Below are 16,459 nucleotides of genomic sequence, written 5' to 3' on the forward strand. Positions count from 1 at the left end.
AGAAAAATACCAACCAAAAAAAGGAAATAAAAGTAACAAATGATTAAAAGAGCAGCAGTAAAATAACAATAGCGAGGCTATATACAGGGGGTACCGGTACAGAGTCAATGTGCTGGGGGCACCGGTTAGTCGATGTAATTGAGATAATATGTACATGTGGGTAGAGTTATTAAAGTGACTATGTATATATAATAACAGAGAGTAGCAGCAGTGTAAAAGAGGGGAGGGGGGGGACAATGCAAGTAGTCTGGTTAGCCATTTGATTAGATGTTCAAGAGTCTTATGCCTTGGGGGTAGAAGCTGTTTAGAAGCCTCTTGGACATAGACTTGGCGCTCCGGTACCGCTGCCATGCGGTAGCAGAGAGGACAGTCTATGACTAGGGTTACTGGAGTCTTTGACAATTTTTAGGGCCTTCCTCTGACACCGCCTGGTGTAGAGGTCCTGGATGGCAGGAAGCTTGGCCCCAGTGATGTACTGGGCCGAACGTACTACTCTCTGTAGTGCCTTGCGGTCGGAGGCCGAGTGGTTGCCATACCAGGCAGTGATGAAACCTATCAAGATGCTCTCGATGGTGCAGCTGTAGATCCTTTTACCAAATCTTTTTAGACCTCCTGAGGTGGAGTAGGTTTTGTGCCCTCTTCATGACTGTCTTGGTGTGCTTGGACCATGTTCGTTTGTTGGTGTCACTGAGAAATACATGTTTGTGTGATCTTACTGTATTGAATGTTTTAGCTAGATGCATTTTTTGGGGTGGTCCTGGGCCGAAAATGCTGTCGACTGCGTAGATAGCTAGTGTTATCATCTACAAACTAAAGACAGCCATGACAGACATGTCAACAATCTGCATATCTTGCTTTAGATAGCTAACATACATTTGTTGAAATTAAGGCATTGGGCATCTTGTGGGGTTTATGCAGTGTAGCGACATGATTCTATTGTTAGATTAATTTGAGTACAAAACAGTAAGTATTCAGAATATGTTAGCTAGATAGCTAGCTAAGTAGCCTTATTAACTAGCTTGAACATTGAACACACTAAGATCAGACGCTGACGTAGCTAGCAGGCTAAAAACGCAACCCAGCACTTCCCTAATGTTACCAGTCCATGAGAACAGTGGCAATTTCGCAGTCACTCTTTCACCTTTCAAAATGTATTCCAATATGAATCTTGTTTCTCGATTGGTCATGAGCAGTCTTTTTCCTCGCCTCTTTTGCTCTTTTGCAGTCGAGCTGATTCAGATCCAAGAACCGAGAATGATGCTTGTTGGCTTCGTCTGCTCTGTTTGTTTTTGGCAGCTGTAACGTTAGGTTGCAAGTGGCATTCACTTTTTCTCCAGCTCCGGAGACACATGGTCATTTGATTAGGTGGGATTGTTGCAAACAGCCAAAGTTGGCACAGTGCTCAACCGCCTTCTTTTCGTTCAAAGTGAAAACATTTCTGCTTTAACTTCGAAATTTGACTATTGGAGAAACGTTACGATGCTGAGCAGGAGGAGTCAACCCAGGGTGTCAAAAACACTTCGAAATTTGGTGTTTGGAGCAACTTTGAATATTTTTAAAATGTGGATAAATGTCTAATCCTGCAGTGAGACTGTGAGAGCCTGTTGATACCAGAGCCCCCATGTGGACTAGCATAGGGTTGCAGTGCAAACTCTTCATTGTCACACTCCTTCAGCAAGTAAGGAATCATACAGAAAAGGACTTGCACTATTGAATTTTCTTCCGCCATTGCCCTCAACCTAAACAGCTTCGTTAAGCGTTTAAGAAGAGCTACCGACTGTGGTTGATGATATGCTTTACAAAGTAAGTACATGAAAGTCTGCGCAATATTGTGACAGCTCACTGAGAGATGTCGATTTTGGTTTGTTATCATTCGTTCATCTAGAATTTGCTATTCTGGTGTTTAATCGACAGAAGGAGGGCTGATAGGATGAATACATACTATGTACACAGTGCACAAAACATTAACCCCCCCCATGGACTCTACAAGGTGTCGAAAGACTTCCACAGAGATATACTGGCTCATGTTTACTCCAATGCTTCTCACAGTTGTGTTAAGTTCGTTAGATGTCCTTTGATAGGTGGACCATTGTTGACACACATAGGAAACTGTAGAGCGTGAAAAACCCAGCAGAGTTGCAGTTCTTGACAAACCGGTGCTCCTGGCACCTACTTTACTACCATACCCCGTTTCAAAGGCACTTAAATATTTTGTCTTGCCCATTTAATCATTGTCTCAAATGTCTCAAGGCTTAAAACTCCTTCTTTAACCTCTCTCCTCCCCTTCAGCTACACTGATTGAAGTGGATTTACATAACAAGTGACATCAATAAGGGATCATGGCTTTCACCTGGATTCACCTGGCAGTCTATGTTATGGAAAGAGCAGGTGTGCTTAAAGGAACATTTTTAAAAAATGGTCAAGTTCATATTCATAATCTTCAGCAACACCCCACAATCAACATATGTGAATTTGCGCATTTTGATGTTTTGTTGTAAAAAAGACAGAGAAAGAGCTCTCAGTTTTTCCAATGACATCTTCAACCAATTTGTCGGCAATTTGTAGGCATTTCCTACTCACAATTGGTCAAAATCACACAATGCATACCAATGTTGTCATTGGAAACACTTATCTTCCTCTATCTTTTTTTTACTACAAAACATAGAAATGCACCATTTTAACATATGTTGATGTTGGGGTGGTGCTGGAGATGAGGAATATGTTGAAACATTTTGAAGTTTCCCTTTAATATTTTGTACACTCAGTAGGCTATGAATACATCCCTGGTAGGGGATGACAGGCTGAGGTTGTTCATGGGTGGATGTATTGTGTGTAACAGGACTTTTTGTTTGCAAAAGAGAAAGGTCATTGCTGTTGTTCCTAAAAACAACCACACAGTGGCAGCATAACATCAGCTAATGCTTGAAGAACACAAGTTCTCTTAATAAATTCAAGTTCACGCAAATATTTTACAAGCAGCTCCTACTACAACATACTGAGATATTGTACTTTCTGACAAATGGATTAAAAAAAAATGTAATGCATGCCAGGTAGAACACATTGACATCTTACAACATTATCTGCACAGCGTTCAATCTGAATACTATTGTCGTTATTCATCTCTTAACAGACTATTTCAAGATGAACAAAGGTTATTTAAGGAGTTGAAAAGTGATGCTCCAGGTGAGTGAAAACATTTGTAGTTTGTGTGAGAGAGAGTGGGTTGTTTGTCTGTTGCCAGTAGCCAACCACCTTCTTGTTTCAGGAACACGAGCACTGGGGGAATTCATGTGCTTCATGCCAGTGGAAACCTGAACGGGAGCCCACCACCACCGAACCTGAACTTCACTTGCAAGTTGCTCACAAATAGTTACCATTTCACTGAACAACATTCTCTTCTCTACTCTCCAATCCTCTCCTACTCTCCAGTTCCCTGTCTCTCATCCTCTCCCACGTTGACATACATACTCTTTCTCTCCTTTCCTCTCTTCTCCAATCCTCTCCTCTCCCCTGCCATCTCCTCCATCTCTCTGGTATTGCTTCTTTCCCTAAGCCAGTAAATCACTGAGCTTCAGTGAGGCTGTGAGAGAGAGGAGATTACAATGGAGGGATGAGGGAAGGGAGGAGAGGAGGAGGAGCTCTTCCTGTTGTAGTGACCACGTGCGCCTCCTACCTCACTGCAGCACTCTCAGACCGACAGCAGCATCATCACAACAGCAGCAGCTATTGGCTCCTTCCACATAGTGAGTGAGAGTGCAGCTTCACTCCCTCTTCCTCTCCCCTCTCTCTATTTTTCTCTCTCTCGTTGTGTCTCTCAGATTAAAAGGAGTTCCTGTGCGATAAGAGCACGTTGGTGGAACACCCACACGCCTTCACTGCATGGCTCTCACAAAGGTAAGCAGAAGACTGAGGAGAGAGATGCTGGCTGGGTCAGGAGGATGCTGCTTTGGGGAGGTGGTGGTGATAAAGTTCAAAATGGGTGGTTAGGGAAGTGATGCTCTTCCGTCACTGCTTCAGCCAAGATGCTGTTTTGGTAGGAGTTAGGGGGGGAACCGCTCCTAGATTGTGAAGCCAGATGCTGCTTTGGAAGTTGCTGGGTGGGGAAACATGGTTGGTGTGTCCGTCTCTGTGGTTCAGCTTTGACAGGTGGAGGGAAACAAGATAAAGTTGCAGGGCTGTCATTGATGCCAGGCTGACCTGCTGCCATTGTGGTTACAAGAGGCGGGGGGGGCTTTTAGGTGAAGTATCACTTTTTGTATGTTTCAGACAGGTGTATTCGTTTTGGAGTATGCAATGAATTTGCGAATGGCTTTTTTTCATATCATGATTGTCATATTAGCCCAGCCTTTTGCAGTCGATTTGGCATTATTTAGTTCAGCAGTAGAGTTGCCGAGCTGAGGAGAGCGCATGTGTTTTGTTTGTGTTCAAATCATGAACAGTACACTGCCAGTTTGAGTTTGCAGCCAGCAGCAGGCTCAATCCCCTTAATGAAATAACAACAGGACAGATGCTTTCCACTGGGAAATTAGCATTATGCCCACCTGCTGTGTTCTATGATAAATAAATATGACAATCATATTCCATTACACACATGCATACCATAGGCAGCACTAGAGCTGTTGAGCCCATATGTAGAAAATAATCCACTACTGCTAGAGTTACACTAAGCCCCTACGAGCAGCAGCATCCCACACAAAAAAAGAGTCGAATAGGGAGGGGTGCATGCATACATGATGAGAGACAGAAATAGACACAGAGAGAGGAGATAGACGGGGTGAGAAAGAGTGAAGAGAGGGGGGGAATTAGAGGTGGGGAAGCAGTGTAGCGTGGTGTGGAGTAGGAGGCTGAGAACAGGTGTTAGCCGTACAGCCGTCTGTAATGCTAACCAGTGCCCTGGCCTCACCCACATCACTCAGACACACGGAGAGATCTGTCTCCGTGAAATGGGAGGCCTGGCCTCTGAGAGAGAGAGAGAGAGATGCTGACTGGGTTGCTGTGATAAACACAGTGGAGAACAGACCATCCTCACTCAGCACACTGTGACCTTGCTGTAGCATTCTAACAGACCTTGGGGCTGGATGGATGTCAGGGATATGGTATCACAGGAAAGGGACACAGGCTGATAATGATACAAAGAGAGCTCACAGTCAAAATCTCAACAATCTAAAAAAAGACCATGACAAAAATAATACATATGAGTAAAGCACTCATGTTGAATCAAATCACAGCCAACTATGTTATTAACCTAATGATACATTATTAACCCGAATCTCTTGAGGAAATTGGAATACTGTATATGAGCTAACCATACGCCTAAAATGCTGATAGTGTAATACAAATGCAGTAGAAAGACCAAACTCAGATTGTATCCTTACCTTTGCCCAGTCATATCCATTAGGCTGTGGAGTTTGTGTGGTGATTGTGTCTGAGCCTCTTAAGGCCTTTGTAGATTGTACGATTTTATGCCACAATTTTGACTTCCCAAATAAACGTCCATGTCATGGGCAAATTCTTAGGTTGTGAAGGATTGTTGGACGTCTTGGCTCGTTCAGTGTGACAGGGTCTAGGTCTGCCGATGAAGTACCACTAGGTGCGGTCGTAGGCTCCGACAAAGTTCCGTTCTTTTTTTCCTTTATCGTGAAGTGTGGCTGGTGTTGCAAACCGATCCCGGCGACTGATCAATAGGAACATGGCCAGCACTGAGTACGCACACAATAATATGGTTATGGTGAATAGTCAGAGTAATATAATAGTTTGATTTGAACGATCTCCCTAATAATCTTGTTTACACAATCGCCAGACAAAACAAACGTTCTACAACAGTGACCATGTTATTTTGGGAAGATTAGACATAAAAAGTTTGCATGTGAAAACTATTTCTAAGATGGATACTTTCACTCGCGCATAAGCATTGAGAGAGGCTTGCGCTGCTGGTGCTGGCACGTGCACAGATCAAACGCACCGCTGCAGCTGACGTAGCCTCTATTGGATAACGTGGCCTCGCAAGCCAATCGCAGAATGTGACGACAGAACTGAGGCAAATCGTATAATCAGGCTAGGTTGATATTACAGTTTTTAATTTGGTAACATCAGTGCGACGTGTTAATCGCAAAGAACTGAATCCGAAGTAGAGTCTGCAAAGGCCTTTAGCAGTGAGAAGGAGGGTGAAGTATTGTATAGGGCAGCTGGTGGAGGAAGAGGAGGAAACACAGCTGGAAAAGAAGCCTATTGTCCCCCTGAAAATATCCACAACAATGGCATGACATCAACCAGGAAATGTACGTAACCTATCTCAATGTAAAAAAAAACTCAGCCATGACATTCAGGAGCTAAACAGTAGAGTTCACCTCAAGTCGTTGCTGCACTGACTGACTGACTAAATGGTCTGTTATATTTGAACTGCAGGTCTGATTTCAATCTGAAATGCGATAGATTACAAATTGCAAAAAACTGATCACTCTGGAATCACCTGTAATTTAACCTACTAAAAATGGAAACATTTTCAAGTGATAATTAGGCAGGTCTGATGAAACAAAACAAAAAACTTTTCTGTTCGAGCGGTTAGCTACACCGCTACATGGCAAAATGTAATTAACTACTGTGTGTGTGTGTGTGTGTGTGTGTGTGTGTGTGTGTGTGTGTGTGTGTGTGTGTGTGTGTGTGTGTGTGTGTGACCATTTCAAACCACGAGTGCATACATGAAGACATGATACATTCCCATTCCCTGCCATCTAGTACAGCTATTACTTAGTTCTAATGATGCTTAATGATTACTGTCACCTCCTCCCAAACACATACAATCATGATAATATGTTTATGATGAGGCCCGTACACAAGCATGACTCACCTACGGTACTGTAGGTCTTGTATTCTACGTGAGACTAAAATATGTCTGGAGCTAGACAAGTGATACAGGGATTTGAGTCTGAGGAGGTCAGATGGTCCCTATAAGGATAGTTTCTTACCCCTCTATCTGCGTTGGAGACGCAATGGAAAACGTTTTAAAATGTGTGTTTCTTATTGGACAGGTCCAGGTAGTCCCTTCCTGTTTCAGGCCATTTCCTTCCATTTGGTGCCTAATAAATAAAACCCTGGTCTGCGGTTCAGATCTGCTCAAACTATCTCAGAGCTGTCAAAACAAATCCAGTCAAACCAATGACCAAAAAAACAGCAAGACCTTTACAAAGGGGTGAAGGTCCGGATCACTGGGAACATGTGCCATCTCACTTTGCCTCAGATGCATGCCGATTGAAATGTCAAAGGGTTCCACAGGTAGAGGAAGAGCAGGAAGTCATCCATTAATAAAGGAACCAAGAGGGACATAAGGTCGGATGGAAATGGAGCGTGGGCAGTGAGAGGTCTGTCGTTGTTCTGGGGTTATAGAAGGAAAGAGTCTTTCTTCCTCCTACATGACTCAAAGGAAATACCTGTTTTTGATGATAAAGGGCTCATAAGGTTGATGAGTCCATGCGTCATCTACCACAATAGATCAGTTTGTACTGTATTGACATACCGCACTAATCTGGTTAAAGGTGTAATGGCGACACCGATTTCCCTCTTTATTCAATGCTAAGAAGTTGGTTTCTCCCATGGGAAAACAGGGTTCAAATCCCGCATGTGACAATGACGCCCAACGCGGGGTGGTCTCTCATGGGGGAGGAGGTCAAAGGGGGTGAATATAAATCAAACAAACTGTTTTTGGTCACATACACGTGTTTAGCAGATGTTATTGCGGGTGTAGAGAAAGGCTTGTGTTTCTAGCTCCAACAGTGCAGTGATATTTAACAAATAATATCTAACAATTTCACAACAATACGCACAATACACACAAATCTAAGTAAAGGAATGGAATTGAAGAATATGTAAATATATGGACGAGCAATGTCAGAGTGCCATAGACTAAGATACAGTAGAATAGAATATAATACAATACAGTATATACATTTGAGATGAGTAATGCAAAATATGTAAATAATATTAAAGTGGCCAGTGATTTCAAGTCTATGTATGTCAATCAATCAATCAATCAAATGTATTTATAAAGCCCTATTTACATCAGCCGATGTCACAAAGTGCTGTACAGAAACACAGGCTAGATTCCCAAACATGTAGAAGCACGGTGGCTAGGAAAAACTCCTTAGAAAGGCCAGAACCTAAGAAGAAACCTAGAGAGGAACCAGGCTCTGAGAGGTGGCCAGTCCTCTTCTGGCTGTGCCAGGTGGAGATTATAACAGAACATGGCCAAGATGTTCAAACGTTCATAGATGACCAGCAGGATCAAATAATAATAATCACAGCGGTTGTCGAGGGTGCAACAGGTCAGCACCTCAGGAGTAATTTCAGTTGGCTTTTCATAGCCGATCATTCAGAGTTAGAGACAGCAGGTGCGGTAGAGAGAGAGTTCAAAACACCAGGTCCGGGACAAGGTAGCATGTCCAGTGAACAGGTCAGGTTTCCATAGCCGCAGGCAGAACAGTTGAAACTGGAGCAGCAGCATGACCAGGGGGACTGGGGACAGCAAGGAGTCATCAGGCCAGGTAGTCCCGAGGCATGGTCCTAGGGCTCAGGTCCTCAGAGAGAGAGAGAGAGAGAGAGAGAGAGAAAAAAAACTTACATTCACACAGGACACTGGATGAGACAGGAGAAATACTCCAGATAACAGACTGACCCTAGCCCCCTGACCCTAGCCCCCTGCCAAAGCACAGCCTCCACACCACTAGAGGGATTTCTTCAACCACCAAACTACTACCCTGATACAAGGCTGAGTATAGCCCCGGACAAGGCCGAGTATAGGCAGCAGTCTTTAATGTGCTAGTGATGGCTATTTAACAGCCTGATGGCCTTGAGATAGAATCTGTTTTTCATTCTCTCGGTCCCAGCTTTGATGCACCTGTACTGACCTCACCTTCTGGATGATAGCGGGGTGAACAAGCAGTGGCTCGGGTGGTTGTTGTCCTGGCTTTCCTGTGGCATCTGGTGCTGTAGATGTCCTGGGGGGCAGTTTACCCCCAGTGATGCATTGGGCAGACTGCACCATCCTCTGGAGAGCCCAGCGGCTGTGGGTGGTGCAGTTGCCATACCAGGCGGTGATACAGCCTGACAGGATGCTCTCAATTGTGCATCTGTAAAAGTTTGTGAGGGTTCTAGGTGCCAAGCCAAGTTTCTTCAGCCTCCTGAGGTTGAAGAGGCGCTGTTGCGCCTTCTTCACCACACTGTCACTGTGGGTGGACTATTTCAGTTTGTCAGTCATTTGTACTCCGAGGAACTTGAAGCTTTCCACCTTCTCCACTGTGGTCTCGTCGATGTGGATAGGGGGGTGCTCCCTCTGCTGTTTCCTGAAATCCACGATCAGTTCCTTTGTTTTGTTAATGTTAAGTGAGAGGTTATTTTCCTGGCACCACGCTCCCAGAGCCCTCACCTCCTCCCTGTAGGCTGTCTCGTCATTGTTGGTAATCAAGCCTACTACTGTTGTGTCGTCTGCAAACTTGTTGATTGAGTTGGAGGTGTGCAGGGTTATGCAGTCATATGTGAACAGTGAGGACAGGAGGGGGCTGAGCACGCACCCTTGTGGGGCCCCAGTGTTGAGGATCAGTGAAGTGGAGGTGTTGTTCCCTACCTTCACCACCCGCCGGGGGCGGCCCGTCAGGAAGTCCAGGATCGACCCAGTTGCACAGGACGGGGTTCAGACCCAGGGCCTCGAGCTTAATGATGAGCTTAGAGGGTACTATGGTGTTGAATGCTGAGCTATAGTCAATGAACCGCATTCTTACATACTGTAGGTATTCCCCTTGTCCAGATGGGATAGGGCAGTGTGCAGTGTGATGGCGATTGCATCGTCTGTGGATCAGTTGGGGCGGAAAGCAAATTGAAGTGGGTCTAGAGTGAGGTAGAGGTGATATGATCCTTGACTAGTATCTTAAAGTACTTCATGATGACAAAAGTGAGTGCTACGGGGCAATAGTCATTTATTTCAGTACCTTTGCTTTCTTGGGTACAGGAGCAATGGTGGCCATCTTGAAACATGTGGGGACAGCAGACTGGAATCGGGAGAGATTGAATATGTCCGTAAACACTCTAGCCAGCTGGTGGATTCCAATTGGTTAGCACAGGTACTTCCTGTTTGAGTTTCTGCCTCTAGGAAAAAAGGAGAAATATGGATTTTCCGGAGGACGCGGGAGGGCCTTGTAGGCATCCCGGAAGTTGGAGTAGCAGTGGTCAAGCGTTTTAGCAGCACAAGTACTACAGTCAATGTGTTGATAGAACTTCGGTAGCATTTTCCTCAAATTTGCTTTGTTAAAATCCCCAGCTACAACAAATGTGGCCTCAGGATATATGATTTCCAGTTCGTATAAAGTCCAGTGAAGTTGGTATCGGCTTGAGGGGGAATATACACAGCTGTGACTATAACCGAAGGGAATGCTCTCGGGAGGTAATACGGACGGCATTTGATTGTGAGGTATTCTAGGTTGTGTGACCAAAAGGAATTGAGTTCCTGTATGTTATCACAATTACACCATGAGTAGTTAATCATGAAACATACACCCCCACTCTTCTTTTTCCCAGAGAGATATTTATTCCTGTCTGCGCAATTACCCAACTGGCTGTACAGACTCAGACAGTATATCCAGAGAGATCCATGTTTCTGTGACATGGAGTATGTTAAAATCCCTGATGTTTCTCTGGAAAGAAATCTTCACAATCTTTGATAATAAAGTAAACTTTATTATCCAGAGATGGAACATTAGCGAGTAATGTACTTGGAAGCTGTGGGTTGTGTGCGTGCCTCCTGAATCGGAATAGAAGTCCACTCCGAGTACCTCTTCACCGCCGATTTATTGTATCAGCCTCTGGAATCAGTTCAATTGCCCTGGTGGGTACGGACAAAGGATTCTGGAATGTCGCATTCCTGGTCGTAATGCTGGTAATGCTGGTAAGTAACTTCCGCTCTGATATCCAAAAGTTATTTCCGGCTGTATGTAATAACACAAAAGAATGTCTGGCCTAATAATGTAAGAAATAACACACAAAAAAAAACAAAATACTGCAAAGTTGCCTAGGGGCTAGAAGCACAGCTGCCCTCTCTATTGGCGCCATGAGACAACACTACATATACAGTATATCCCTTACTAGCTCAAGATAGCAATCTGCCTTTGTCACAGGCAAGATCTGAACCCTGGTCTCCCACGTGAGTCAGACTTATGGTCTCACTGGGAACGTGTGGCATGACTACAACTTCAAAATTAGTGTTACCCTCAGCTTAAGTGTGAATTTCCTCTTCTCCTAATGGTAAAACGTTGGCTTCTCCTGTGGACCAGGGTTCAGATCTTAGCCTGCCTGGGACAAAAGCAGATTGCTATCTTAATCTAGTAAGGGGTATATGTAGTGCTGTCTATTAGTCTGATATTCTATATTATAGTTTAAATACAATATCTAAAACATGCTGTGGCTTAAGTAGTTGATAGACTTGGTATGCAGCAGGCACTGAGTGTGCTGAAAAATACAATATACTGTTTTATCTGTCCTTGATTACCACAGAGCTAATGCTGGCATATCTGTTTTAGCTGATGTTCAAACACACGGGTGTTTCACCGCATAGACCAACTATATTTTTTTCCCTCCACTGAAAAGCAGTGTTAGCCAAAAGATATATCTACAAACATTATTAATCTGCCTGGCATTCAGATAGCATCCTGCTTAGGTCTCCCCGACCAATTTATTTCTCAATTGGGGTCTCAACTTACTGTTGAGAGTTAGTACAGTAGAATACACAAAGTGCAATAAAAAAATGTGGTTATTCATCATCAGTTTTTCTCTTGTTATGTCAGTCATTGACAGTCACTCAATTAGCCTATGTCAGCTAAAAAATAAATATTGGTAAATTAGTCTAGCCAGCTATCTAACCCTTGTAGTGATCATGGCCAAATTATCGACTAGGCACGGAGGGAACATGCACAGGGGGCTGACCTCCATTCGTTGTGTTAGTCACTCTCACTCAAATATCCTATTAACATGGCATAAGTCATGTCAAAATGTGTAGAATTACAGCAAATTAGCTTTAAAACTGCAAATGTTTCTCTCCACCCCATAGCAAAATCTGTAGGATTGCAGGGAATTAACTTTCAAGCTTTTTTTCTCTCTCTCCGCCGTCAAGAGGGGGACCACAATTTTTTTTTGCCTGGGGTGAGTCAACCAAATCTCGCTTAGGGCCCCAAAAGGCTAGGGCCAGCCCTGCATCCTGTCACTGTGTCCAGTGTGCCTACATGTGGTGCACCAATCAGTCAGATTGTCTCCATCACATAGTAATCAGTCATGGCTCTACAAACACAATGCATCTCTTTCTCTGCTCCCTCGCCACAAACTTACAGCCATTTGTTCCCAACACCTTTTTTACAGCCTAAGTCTGTGAGTGAAACATGATGTGTTCCTGTGCATAAATAAGAATGGACAATCTCATAATGATCAGATAATCTCTTGGCTATAAATATATAAGCTCCTTATCGGTGCTGCCTCTGCACTGTACAGTAGCAGGTCCCAGCATGATCATTTACTGCTGCTGACGTGAATTCACTTTCTGTGCCTTTCAGCACTTCGGCTGGAGAGCAGTGTCACAGGAGACAGTATTGCCCTGCAAGTTGGATTTTTGACAGCTTCGCTCGGCAGAAGCGTCATGGTGCTTCAGCATTACAGTTTGACACCATTAGCCATCCAACTACTGTATATGTACGCCTAGTTTAAAAAATATTACATTTGTTGTATGAACGCCCTACGTGAAGCTGTCTTGACCCCAGTGGCGATTTTAGCATGTACATCTTGGTGGGGCAAACAAAACAAATGTGGGATGCATGCCAGCAAAGCCCCAACACAACACAACACTAAACAATACATTAATTACACAAACTGTTAGGGCCTACATAAAGCTGTCCCAACAGCACAGTCCCAACAGCTGTCCCATCACCTTACCACTGCTACACCTGGTTATCAGCGGAGCCTTGTCTGGCAGCGAAACAGTTCCTTCAGCCTCATTTTCTGCCTTAAAAAAAAGCATAGCTGATATGGCTGGCTTGCTTGCTTGAACAAATGTGGTTTCTACTGAAAATTGAAATGTACAAACTATGACATAAGGGGACGACAAGTGGATTAGAGGCTATCCGTAATTTCAATTAAGACATAATGAGCAAAATAGGACGGACGTAGTCAATATAACTATTTGTTCAGCATGTACAGTGACATAATTCAGAACATGGGCCATTCTTACACTGTTCTCCCTGTACACCAAGTCAGAACCGTAGGATGAATAAAGGGGGCATATAAGCAGACAATGAAAGCTCTTACAATATTAGATTATTACATTTCTCAAAAACAGGTTATAGGCTACCAAATCAGAAGAGTAGGTGAAATTAAGAATTGAGAATAGACCAAATTATTAGGGTGAGGCACATGGGCTACTAACAGCTTATTACACAGCATACCCTGAGTATTACTTTCTTAGCTACAGTATACATATATCCCTAGTATGTTACAGAATTTATGCAGCAGCATACAATACATTTTTGGACTCACCTTTTTGTGCTGTTTTTAAGTTTTTATTTTCTAAGAACAGTTTGAATTGAGGTGTGTTCCGCCTCCTCATTAATTCACTTTTGTGGACAATTTATAGTTTTGGAATTTCTGACCCTGACAAAATTCCCCAAGCACTTCCAAATTGTTTCTGCAGACATTTGCGCATCTCCCATCAGAACAGCATGTGCACACACGTGTTCACATTTTCCATCTGGTGCCCGCATCGCAGTCATTGTTGTTTTCATTACTAACAATAACTTTGGAAATGTGTGCGTTTCTATTAAAGTAAGTGTCTTATTACGTTATGTCGTTTCTACTGTAACTCAATATATTTGTGTATATTCCTTATATAACCATGGACACTCGAAGTAATGTTACTCATTTCATAACCTTTATGGTGTTATAGTCAGTCGTGCTTATGTAGCTAGCTACATTCTTCTATTAGCTCTGTAAAATAATGCTAATTGCGTCAGAGAAGTATTAGCTTGTGTTGTCTTTTGAAGCTACCCTGGCCTTATGACTCCCAAGTGGCACTGTGGTCTAAGGCACTGCATCTCAGTGCTAGAGGTGTCACTACAGACACCCTGGTTTGAATACAGGCTGTATCACAACCAGCTGTGATTGGGAGTCCCATAGGGCGGTGCACAATTGGCCTAGTGTTGTCCGAGTTTGGCCAGTGTAGGCTGTCATTGTAAATAAGAATTTGTTCTTAAATGACTTGCCTAGTTATGTAAAGGTTAAATAAATGAAAAATATTTGACCATGGATGGTTTTTATTTGGACTATTTAGCATAGCTCTGTTCTGCCCTGCCCCCTTGTGGAGCTCAACAGTTACTGTGTCTTACTGTTATAACGCAAATGTGTGATTTTGTCAATGCAAGTATATTATTTTTATAGTAGTGTTTATTATGTTTCTTCTTTGTAAAAATTGCTTTATTGTTATATCCTGATATTGTATTCTGATTACTAAAAATTCCTCTTTATTCTGTACTTTCAGAAACCACACACACACAAACAGTATTTGCCAATATCATAACTGGAACTAGAGCTGGACATCTTTGGAACTGAAGACTGAGGATTTTGTATGCTAGCGTATACTCTTTAACAGTTTTACTCGTTGAAAACACAGCGAGAAAACACATTTCGACCAAACGTCAGGCTGGGAAGAACATTTCTTATTTTGTATAGCAGGTCATTTAGGTTGGCAGTGGCATTTTTGACTAAATGCAGGCATCGCAGCAGAAAAAAGGAAGCGGTCTTGGGAGAAGAGGGTGGCAAAGAAGGGAGTTGCAAACATAGGATCTGTGCTCCAGTATTCTCTTAGGGAGTTCTTCTTTACTATTCCCATGAGAAGGACTGTCACCAGGAAGGTATACATTTCACTCATTGTGGTTGTAACCCATTTAGCGAGTTTTCCCCTCCCTCCTGGCTCTCTCTTCTCCTGTAGCTCCATGGCATAGCGATTGGTCTCCTCTACTATGTCTCCCACCAGCTCCTCTGTCAGAAACAACTTTAAGCACTCTGCCTCAGATGGAAATGGCAAGGGGCGTTGCACTCCAGACTGGGACTCATCAAAACAGCAGGGCCAGGAGGGGTGAAATGGCTGGTGGCCTTCCAGCTACTATAGAACACCTATACTTCAGCCACTGTCGGTCTGCCTCCATCACCACCAGCATCTTCAAACGGACCTGGGACTTCGTCAGTGGACAAGGGGTCCTCAGATTCAGGGCTCTCAATGGCTACAAGGTTGGGGGGCAGCTCCTCACTGTCAGAATCTGATTCCTGACTTTCATACTCAGACTCATTGTCAGACTCAAAAATCTCAGGAATTTCTGCATTTGTGAGAAGTCTCCTTTTGAAAGACATTGCTAATGCTACAGCTTAGCTCACTAGCTACATACATAAACAACAACACTGAATGGCTCAGAGTGGGAGTGAGAGGTTACATGATTGACTGCCAGCACGCACCACTTCTATCAATAAATAACTATCAGAAAATGTTTTGTGTGGTAATTATTTATATATTTACTGTTTCATTCACATGTTTTCAAGTACTATTGACAAATCATGCATTCCAATTCTTGCATAGATTGCAATGGACACATTATGTCTGTAAAATACTTTTTTGAGGGTTGAACTGATTATCATGAGCTAAGCTAATTCCAGCTATGTGTGGATCCATGTTTGTTGACATACAATGCATTCTGGGTTTCACGTAATCGTCTGTCAGACCAAAATTAGGTGAGTATGGGTTCACTCATTTTTCGAGAACTTCCGGAAGTGAATGGTGGGATGTGAACGATGGTAGATGACACACCCCCTTCAACATGCATGTTATAAACAGACCAAACTCATCTTGTCTACCATCCTTTAAATCCCACCATTCACTTCCGGAAGTTCTCAAAAAATTTGTGAACCCTTACTCACCTAATTTTGTTATAACATCTTTGGTCCGACAGACGATTACGTGAAACCCAGAATGCATTGTATGTCAACAAACATAGCTCCATTGGTAGATTTTCGATTTCTAGAAAGTGTTAGAGAGTTATAAAAACATTACCCCTTGTATAAAGTCAATCTTTCCTCCGTTAGCACTAGGACAAATGTAGCCTACATTTTTCCGGTTTGGATGATTGTGTTATGCTGTAGCTACTTCTAAGAATGTCTGAACATTGCATCCAAGAATAAATTGCTCACATTCTGTACATAACTTTGTAAGGATTGTGTTTGTGAAAAATGTTTCTGAAAAAACAGTGTCCAGCTCAAATGCTGATTGTTGTGTCTTTCCAAACTGGATGTTCTAAAAAAAAAAGCGTTCTAATCACACCGGTTTGATCGTACGCTACAGGGACCACTGTAGAATGATCACACCAGTGTGTTTTTATGTGTGAAAAGGCTA

General features: G+C 43.1%; 1 protein-coding gene across 2 annotated transcripts in view; it reads left to right on the forward strand.

The window, feature by feature from the left end:
* Positions 1-3,695: 3,695 nt before the first annotated feature.
* coro2bb (coronin, actin binding protein, 2Bb) overlaps positions 3,696-16,459 on the forward strand; it is a 42,423-nt gene continuing 29,659 nt past the window's right edge. For both annotated transcript variants that reach the window (XM_024378958.2, XM_024378960.2), the window contains exon 1: positions 3,696-3,894. In XM_024378958.2, coding sequence (XP_024234726.2) covers positions 3,880-3,894 — 15 coding nt within the window. In that variant the 5' untranslated portion in view covers positions 3,696-3,879. The remainder of the gene's footprint in view (positions 3,895-16,459) is intronic.

Source organism: Oncorhynchus tshawytscha, linkage group LG19 (genome assembly GCF_018296145.1).
Source record: "Oncorhynchus tshawytscha isolate Ot180627B linkage group LG19, Otsh_v2.0, whole genome shotgun sequence".
Classification (NCBI taxonomy): domain Eukaryota; kingdom Metazoa; phylum Chordata; class Actinopteri; order Salmoniformes; family Salmonidae; genus Oncorhynchus; species Oncorhynchus tshawytscha.